At 38.1% G+C, this 10,055-nt stretch overlaps 1 protein-coding gene across 1 annotated transcript; it reads left to right on the forward strand.

Moving 5' to 3' along the window:
- The first annotated feature begins 224 nt into the window (after nucleotides 1-224).
- On the forward strand, nucleotides 225-6,834 carry LOC309482451 (uncharacterized protein). Its single transcript, XM_082147794.1, has 6 exons — nucleotides 225-355; nucleotides 456-526; nucleotides 614-1,151; nucleotides 2,626-2,772; nucleotides 2,857-2,910; nucleotides 5,284-6,834. Exons 3-6 carry the CDS (start codon nucleotides 716-718, stop codon nucleotides 5,535-5,537), a joined length of 891 nt encoding a protein of 296 aa, XP_082003920.1. The 5' UTR covers nucleotides 225-355; nucleotides 456-526; nucleotides 614-715; the 3' UTR covers nucleotides 5,538-6,834.
- Nucleotides 6,835-10,055: the final 3,221 nt, after the last annotated feature.

A 10,055-nucleotide genomic window follows, 5' to 3' on the forward strand; every position in this document is an offset into this window, starting at 1 on the left:
TCATATAGGATATGCTTTAAATAAGCTGCATATAAATAAGATACGCTATAAATAACAAAATGCAATAAAAGGGTAATCATATGTATGAGGTAAATTAAATGTCACATTGGTATTGGATTTAAAATGATTGGATATCGACATGTAAATATGAAATATCTTTCTGTCCAAACTATGTGGCGTAAATATAAAATATCTTTGTCCAAACTATGTGGCATAAATAAATACTACAATTAAATTTTTCGCCAACAGTGTCAAAAACACCGCCTTGTGTGCGCAACAGTATCCTCCTTGGACAAGTGTGTTCGTTGTGTGGGACCCGTATCTTCCTTCAAGTGGCTTGGCTATCGATGCACAGGTTAGATATTTAGTGAATTAGTATAGAGTGTAATGTGTTGTGCTCTAACCACTTAAATAGACCTGCAGTGTTAACATTATTTTACTCAAATGTGTTCCAGTTTGTTCAGGGGTCTGGCATAAATCCTGCCTCAAGCAAATTAAAAGAGATGACTTTAACAGCACAGCACAGGTGAGTATCTACTAAGTGAGTGTTGAACTTGAACTGGCTATAAGATTCAATCACCATGTCAAATAATTTGCTTTCTCACCAATTCAGGCGCAGCAGTCTCCTAAGGCTTCTGAGGATGAACTGCTGTCAGATCAGGACAAAATTCCACATCCAGAATTGGACCAAATATCATCTGATGATGCTGAGGACATGTCTGACAAGGAATACATACCTGATTCAGAGTCAGAATATGCTTTGTCACTACTTGCCAGTAGAAGAACTGAATGTGGCATTTGTGCCATAAATGTCTTCCTGTTTGCAAGACCAACGTCAATGAGCCACTACAGAGGACATGATTGTTTGCATGTTCATGCAAGCCAGTGTGGAGCAAAGCACCCTGAGTACCTTAGGTCAACGCAACTCAGGAAACATGTTGCCACACTCTCACAAGTCCTTAATTTAAAACACAATGAACTTGATCAGGTTGCAGATTTCCTGGGTCACGACATCCGTGTTCACCGCGACTTCTACAGATTACCAGTTCCCACAACACAACTGGCTAAGATTTCCAAACTCCTTTTGTCAATGGAGAAAGGAAACCTTTCCAGCATGCAGGGGAAGTCACTGGATGAGATTGAAATTGAAGGTTTGTACAGAAATTAGCCCTTGTAGATATTATCTGAGTTTTTGTTTTTTCCTTTGAATGTTAATTTATAATCATCTAGACTTGGCGTAGTCAGCATCCCTTTCCAAGAAAAAAAAAAATCACCTTTCATGTCCAAGTATGAGTCGAGGACTACTATTCAGAAATATAAACTTAAGTCTACAGTATGGCTGGACAGTAATTCAAAATTATGTTTGTGTAGGTGCAGTCGAATTACTTTAAATATGAACCTAATATCAGATTGTGTAATCATTTATCTTATGTGCTCATGGACCACATTAAACATAAACGCAGGTATAATAGCTCAAAACTACTCAAGTAAAAATAGTTACTTTGCAAAAAGTGGCAAGTACAAAACCAAGTACTATCTTTTCCTTATTTGATGTGGCTATTTCAACCACAGATTTTTATGTCCAGCTATTTATGAGAGTTTTACCAGAGCTGTAAACTATTTGAGTAAATGTAATTAGTAACAGTACAACTACAAAGTAGCCAAAAAGTTATGCAATTACAAATTACATTTTGCATGGCACCTAACTTTTTCTGCAGCAGTTTGTTTTTGCTATAAAGAAGTGATATTTCCATCTAAGTGGCATTGACTGAACTATATCTTGTGCGTTTTGCCCTTACTCACCCAAACTTGTCAACAAGTCTACTTTACATGAATGCGAGTGCATTAGTAGGTGCTAAATCGCAGACGTTTGATTTAGATGAAGTCAGGACTGCAGCCAGTGATGAGTCCAAAACCAGCACATCCAGTGCAAGTAGACTTTGACTATTTAATTTGACTTAACATAATTTTTTTTTATCCACCATATTGACAAGGCCTTTTTGAAGGATATTGGTTTACGTGTGGCCTTTTTGTGCACTTGAGCTTAACTGAGACTTGAGAGTTTGTAGACGTTTAAATAGATAGTTCACCCAAAAATGAAAATTGTCATAATTTACTCACCCTCAGGTTGTTCCAAACTTGTCTTTGTTCTGCTGTACTAGTCAATGGCTGGCAAGATCTGCTTGGTTAAAAATATATAAAATATCTATCTATGTGTACAGCAGAACAAAGAAATACAGGTTTGGAACAACTTGAGGTTGACTACATGAAGACAGAATTTTCATTTTTGGGTGAACAATCCCTTTAAGAGGCTGTTGTGTCGACCCTGATTTATTAGACTATTGAGGTGTTCAGTTTTATTTAGATTTTAGAAAATAAACATGACTTCTCATTTTACAAATCAATTGTTTCTTATTTTCACCTGCCTGTCTCAGGTGTCAAGGACTAGTGCATCTTTGAGCCTAGATTTAGTAGAAGTAAAATACTAAAGTATTGTTAATCACTTTTACTCGTATTGGTAACTTGTAATAGAGTAATTTATGCTGCAAGGTATCTGTCTTTTTACTCAAGTATGGTTTTCAAGTACTCTTTACACCTCTGAGTTTTACTAATGCCATTTTCCAGATGAGATTGCGTTAAGTGATGCTGAAGACAGTGGGAGCGAATCTGATGACAGCAACACAGATCTCACCGCATCAGAGCTTGGAACTGTGGAGCCTATGGTTTCTGACTCTACAACCACAGAGCAAGACCATGACATGGGAGACTTTGGTATGTTAACTCAATTCATAGTCACTGCTGATAAAATGTATATTTTCCTGTGACAAAAGTAACTTGTTAAATTGTTTTCAACAGGATCAGTGTCATTTGTGTCGTCCACAGTAAGTGAGAGTGTACCTCCCTCTGAAGGTAAGATTCAGATTCAAGACGTTTATTGTCTATGCACAGAAGAAACACAGTGGTTTATACCCTACAATGAGATTCTTATTTTGCCCAACTCCCTTAAAGGGATACTTCACCATTTTTTCATATTAAACTGTTATTCCCTTAACTAAGATGAGTTGATGCATACCTCTCTCATCTCAGTGCGTGCACTCAATCGCTCTGGCGCGCGGCGACAGTTTGATAGCACTTAGCTTAGCCCAGATCATTCATTAGGGACCAAACAGAAATGAAGCTAGAAGCGACCAAACACCTCCACGTTTTCCCTATTTAAATACAGTTACACGACCAAGTATGGTGACACAAAATAAAACGTGGCGCTTTTCTAAGCGGGTAAAAAGGATAACTGTAGTGTATGGCGGAATAGCACTGGGAGCACTTCGTCTAGGTGTAAAAAGCAGAGCCGGACAGTAACGGAGTACATTTACTTGAGTACAGTACTTAAGTACAATTTTGAGGGATCTGTACTTTACTCGAGTATCATTTTTGGGGAGTACTTATGACTTTACTCAAGTACATTTGAGAGGCAAATATTGTACTCTTTACTCCACTACATTTCTATCCATAACCGTGAGTACCCGTTACTTCTAAAAAAGAAAAAGAAAAATCTCGGAAACCCTCAATTTGTTGTTTCCCTCTCAAACGTGATTGGATTGTGCAGGCGCCACTGATTGGGACAGCCTATCAGCAATCACCTTCAGCTTTCCGCCAAAGGTCAACTCCATGGTCAGATTTAGATAAGAGACGAAACCATGGATGAAACAATGGATGAAGACGCAGCAGGTCCGTCCCGGGAATGTGCCAACCCGTGGCCCCACCTCGCCAGACTATTTCAATTTTCTGAACAAGTTAATGATAGTTTTCGCTTCAAGTGTTTGCTGTGTTTACCAATGTAAGCACTGTGGCAGTAGTAATGCAATATTTAGAAAATGTACTCTTGTACTCTTGATACTCAAGTACTTTTAAAAACAAGTACTTCAGTACTTTTACTTAAGTAGACATCTGACTGTAGTACTTTTACTTGTACTTGAGTAAAATTTAGCAAGGTGTATCTGTACTTTTACTCAAGTAATGAAGCTGTGTACTCTGTCCGCCTCTGGTAAAAAGTCACGTTGGTTCTAATGACAGAAGTGAGAGGGAGAGGATTTTTCAAGCGTGACTTTTTACTGCGCCAAGTCGAAGTGCTCTTGAGTCCCAAGTGCTATTCCGCCATACATTATAGTTATCCTTTTTACCCGCTTAGAAAAGTGCCATGTTTTATTTTGTCACCATACTTGGTCATGTAACTACTTGTGTAACTGTTTTTAAATAGGGAAAACGTGGAGGTGTTTGGTCGCTTCTAGCTTCATTTCTGTTTGGTCCCTAATGAATGAACTGGGCTAAGCTAAGTGCTATAAGTGTCGCCGCGCGCCAGAGCGATTAAGTGCACGTACTGAGACGAGAGAGGTATGCATCAACTCGTCTTAGTTAAGGGAATAACATAGTTTAATATGAAAAAACGGTGAAGTATCCCTTTAACATTATTATGCACGTCTTTGTGATGTATTCAACTATCAAAATGCAAGAGTAATCTTAAAGAAAGAGATATAAATGAATAGCCCTAAATTTAACTGTACTGCATTTGTACAAAACATCTTGTCTGCAAGGGAGCATATACACTTACTTTATTATCAGGAAATGTATACTGAATTTGAGGTAAAAGTAAAGTTACCTCCTCCTCTTCACATGTTCTCTTGATTGCCCATGAGTATGTTCTATTAATTCTCTTTTTAGCAAGTTGGTTAAAAGACTAAAAATGAATTGGTCTTGATGACTGAGTCACAACATGCCACAAAATCTGGAAGATTAAGAGGTTAAAAGTAGTATTAAGCTGATTGTTACGTACAGTTTCAATATCAAGACTAAACTTTCAGACCAAGTTCCAACACTATTTAGTTAACCTTATGAAATCAGATTTAAACTGAGAATCAGACCTTAAACCCCATAGTCTTGGTTTCAATTAAAATACGGTGTGTTAAAGTACAATGCCAAAATTACTTAAGACATGTTACTAATTATAGTATTACTTACTGCAATTAATTCAAATAGCAAAAGGTTTGGCCACATAAATAGATGAACAGCAGACATTCTAATAATACTCCATATTGTCCGCACTCTAATGTGGGCTAGTAAAGTTGGTGAAATCACATCGAGTGAGACACCAACTGATACCCAAAGTGAATTAAGAAAAGTAAACTGCAATTTCTTGTCAACTGTGGCATTAACTGACCTCATGTTTTGATGGCTTAAACTGGACAACACATTTAGTGATCTATTCATTTTTGTTTGCCTATCTTCCAGGGAAGTATGCTGATGAGGAACATGGATCCAGAAGAGTGGCAAAGAAAGTGTGGTCTAAGGCTGAGGTCGCTGCAGTAATGCGACACTTCAAAGGTCATATAAGCAGGGGAAAACTGGCCACCAAAACTGAATGCAGTCACTGCAAACTGGTGGAAGACCCCGTGTTGGCACAAAGAACAGTGCAAAATATAAGGGACTTTGTTCGAAATAGAGGAATAGCTGCAAAGAGGCAGTCAGAAAAAGAAAAGATTTAAATACACTGACAATTGTGGTGGTGTTTCTATGTTTGTGTTAAAGGAACACGCCGACCTTTTGGGACTTTAGCTTATTCGCCGTATCCCCCAGAGTTAGACAAGTCCACACACACCCTTCTCATCTCTGTGCATGCCGTAACTCTGTCTGACGCACCCACCGCTAGCCTAGCTTAGCACAAACACTGGAGGTAAACGGCTCCAGCTAGCATACTGCTCCCAATAAGTGACAGAATAACGCCAACATTCTCCTATTTACATTTTGTGATGTGTATAGTCACAGTGTGTATGAATAACAAGGTCACATGATACACAGCCATCTTCTAACCGTATACATACTGGGAACTATATTCTCATAGAATTAACTATATAGAAGACGAAGCACTGCTGGCTGGAGTGATTAGCACAACCCTCTGAGCGAACTCTCTGCTCCTCACCACGGGCTTCTCAGGTCCTGCGAGCAAATCCTTCCGCAGTAGCAGTGCTTCGCCTTCTGAGAATATAGTTCCCAGTATGTATACGGTTAGAAGATGGCTGTGTCTCATGTGACCTTGTTATTTGTACACGCTGTGACTATACACATCACAACATGTAAATAGGAGAATGTTGGCGTTATTGTGTCACTTATTGGGAGCAGTATGCTAGCTGGAGCCATTTACCTCCAGTGTTTGTGCTAAGCTAGGCTAGCGGTGGGTGCGTCAGACAGAGTTACGGCACGCACGGAGATGAGAAGGGGGTGTGTGGACTCATCTAACTCTGGGGGATACGACGAATAAGCTAAAGTCCCAAAAGTCCAAAGTTCCTTTAATGTTTTAAATAGAGGCCGTCACAAAAGCAAACTGTAAAACAGCTTTTATTTTATTTTATATATTTTTTTATTTTTTGTTATGAGCAACCATGGGTCTTTTGAAGTTGGGTAAGAATGACTTATTTTACCTTTTTTGCTCCATTCTCATTGTCATGGCACTGGTGTTGTGTGACAATCTATTGTTTAGCTCTTACAGGCTGTTATCTGGCTGTTAGTCAGTGTCACCAACTAACAATGGTGATGTTAGAGTTGTGCAATAAAATAATAATTCAAGTCCCATTAATGCTTGGTGGTGTCAGGTTAATGTGTATTTATGTTAATGTGTATTTATGTTAATGAGCAAGTGACGTCATTGTCCCTTTAAAGTCCCAATAATGTTTGTTTTGGTCCTTATAAGTCACATATTCTTCAAAAAGAGAACTGTCTCTATAAACCACAATAATTTTAGGGTGGTGTGTATCACGCTCTGAAGGGTGTATCTGAAGTCTAAAGTGTCCTGAATTTTTTCCAAATTTTTTTGAGTGTTTTAATCTAACTCTCATAGCTCTAGGACCTCAGGAAAGGGTAGTCCATCTAAACCACCACCGGGCCTGTTTGGAGAAAAAGTCTGGCTAATCCACATAAACCAGTATATGTGTGTGTGTGTGTGTGTGTGTGTGTGTGTGTGTGTGTGTGTGTGTGTGTGTGTGTGTGTGTGTGTGTGTGTGTGTGTCGAGGGGCGCGGTGCTAATTTCTCTCTTGGAAAGGAAACCGGGATCCCAAATACATCCACTATGTTTGGAGGAGAACATCTGCTCCTCGTTTGTTCCATCCCTTCTTGTTTTTATTCCTTCTCCTGGCCCACACTCACAATCCGTCTCTTCGGTCCCCAGGCGTCCCATTTCTCTCTACTCAAATGTTGTGTCAAATTATGCTTTATACTTTTATGTGTCTGTTCATCTAGCTTTTTTTTTCTTCTTTCTCTGTCATTTGCCATCTCTCCTCTAAGTTAGGATAAATCATTTATATTACATCATCAATATTTTTGTCGTGATTGCCAGTAAAAATATCAAAACAACCCTTGATATTGTTTGCAAGTAAATTGGTATTGTTTTAAGACTTTTCTTGCCCCACACGCAAGTAGTTTTTTCCCCCTCTTGTTTTAAGCATGAATATAACTATATTTAATGAGGTCTGTGCTTAAAACCAAACAACTATTTGCCAGTGGGGTATTAAAAATAAACTTCAGTAAAGGATAACACACAGTCATCTGCTCATTATCTCAAAATAGACCCTCACATGAATCAGAGGGGTCTTATATCATCCTGAAGGGGTTTTTAACGATAATGACTGGCTATTAAAGGGCTACTAAATAAATAAATAAATGACCATATTGAATTGAGTTGAAATTATTTAATCAAATCAAATGTACAGTATACAAAATATTTTACCATAAAATGACACGATTGACCGATCAGAATAAAGTGTTCCGAGGAACTGTGAAATAAATAAATTTTCTTAGTACTATATGAAGAAATGTTGCCTCTCAAGTGATAGTAATGTTTTATACAGTACATAGTTCAGTATTTTTACTGGAAAACAGACAAAGGTTTGATGGTCTTGAACATCAGTATCTGTATCTGAAATGTTATTAGCGAATGTCAGTGACATTTACTCTGAGAGCTGAAAAGGATTTGAATTCAATTAAAATAATTCCCTTACCGTTTATTTCATTCCCCTCTCTCTGTAGCTGGGGAAAGATACTTGCTCTCTCCTACACACACACACACACACACACACACACACACACACACACACACACACACACACACACACACACACACACACACAGACGTTCTGTGAGTGTTCAGTCAGTAAACATTTAGACAGAGTGAGTGTTTGGGATGGGTGTATGGTTTGTTTCTTTGCTGAGCTTCATTCTGTGAGAGTGCTGTTGTCTTTCTGAAGACGGATGTGCTGACGGAGATACAAACAGACTCTGGTAAACGGTGTCTAAAGCATTCAGGAAGACTGAAGCATTGAAGCCCATACAGTAGGTGTAGGCAAAGTCAGGGCTGGTGAGAGAGGTTCTGTAAAAGAGTGAGAGTGAGACACAAGCAAGATTTAGTAAAAAAAATCTGGTTAAATGTACAGTACACTGCGGTTGCTAAAAAATAAATTACATTTCATGCATAACAGCAGGCATTTTGGTGACTGTATATTTTATATGCTGATATATCAGCTGCATTAAACAATTAAAATTGTTGTAACTTAGAATATACTGAGAAAAGCTATTGTATGATGACATCAAAATTAAACAAAATCAGCGTTTCTGTGAACCATGGCTCATAAACATACTATGGGAACACATATCACAATAAATCAATATAAACATTACTTTAATCAAAATGTAACTTTAACCCCATATGTAACTAATAACAAAAATAATGCATCACAAAAGAATCTTCTGAGAATGTCATTTTAATTTTTTGTGTAAATTTTAAGCAAATTTTTTTTTTACAATTACATATATTGTCCTTTTAAATCTAATCTAATCAAATTTTCCACCAAACAATACCATTCAAAAGTTTGGCGTTCAAAAGAAATTCAAACTTATACTAAGCTGGGATACATTGACATTGTTGCAAAAAATATGCAATAATGCAATGTTGCATTTTATATTCATCAAGGAATCCTGGAAAAAAATGCATCACGGTTTCCACAAAAATATTAAGCAGCAACGGTTTTCAACATTGATATCAGAAATGTTTCTTGAGCATCAAATCATCATGATTTCTAAAGGATTATGCACTGAAGACTGGAGTAATGATGCTGAAAATTCAGATTTGACATCACAGAAATAAAACAAATTTTACAATATATTCAAATAGAAAAAAAGTTATTTTGAATCATAAATTTTCACAATAGTAGCTTATAGCTATTTTGGTTACACTTTATTTTAAGGTGTCATTGTTACAGTGTAATTATATATTTAAGTACTGAGTCATATTAATTAACTACGTAGGGTTAGGGTAGGATTGGGATTTGGTTTAGGGTTAGTTGCATGTAATTATGCATAATTTACTGTTATTACTATGGTAAGTACATGTAACATATGTAACAAGGACACTGTAAAATAAAGTGTTACCGCTATTTTTTACAGTGTAGGCGCGCGGGATGTGCAAAGGATGAATGGAAGCGTGCGGTGTAGTAGCGAGTTATGCTTTGGCTCCACACCCTCTGCAGGGCCAGACTGTGCTGTAGGCAGGGCGTGAGGCTTGGTGCCAATGTGCCAGCTCTACGCCGGGCACCATGCCAGCGCCATGAATCACTCACTGTCACCCTGCTGGCCTGATGGACAGAGCGAAGGAAAGGAGAGGCATTTTTCTTTCTCTCTGCCATTTGCTTTCTTTCTCTTTCTTTTTCTTTCTTTGTGTATGCGTGCGTGTGTGTGTGTGTGTGTGTGTGTGTGAACAAGAAGAGAAGCTTTATGCCCTGGCGTGTAACAGCAGTGAGGGACAAACACTGTGGGCATCACCGAAGGGGCATTCAGAGATGGCACGCATCTCCCACTGCAGCAAGAAACGTGCCAGGACAAACATGCACACACACATTGACGCACATTTACAGCCTGCAACATCGTTTGAAAAAGCAAAAATGCACACACATAAGCGCAAACACTGAAGTAGAAGACTGAACTGGATATATTCACTGGAGATTCATGAGCCTTAGAT

The sequence above is a fragment of the Leuciscus leuciscus genome (assembly GCF_965113295.1).
Source record: "Leuciscus leuciscus genome assembly, chromosome: 19".
In the NCBI taxonomy this organism is placed as follows: domain Eukaryota; kingdom Metazoa; phylum Chordata; class Actinopteri; order Cypriniformes; family Leuciscidae; genus Leuciscus; species Leuciscus leuciscus.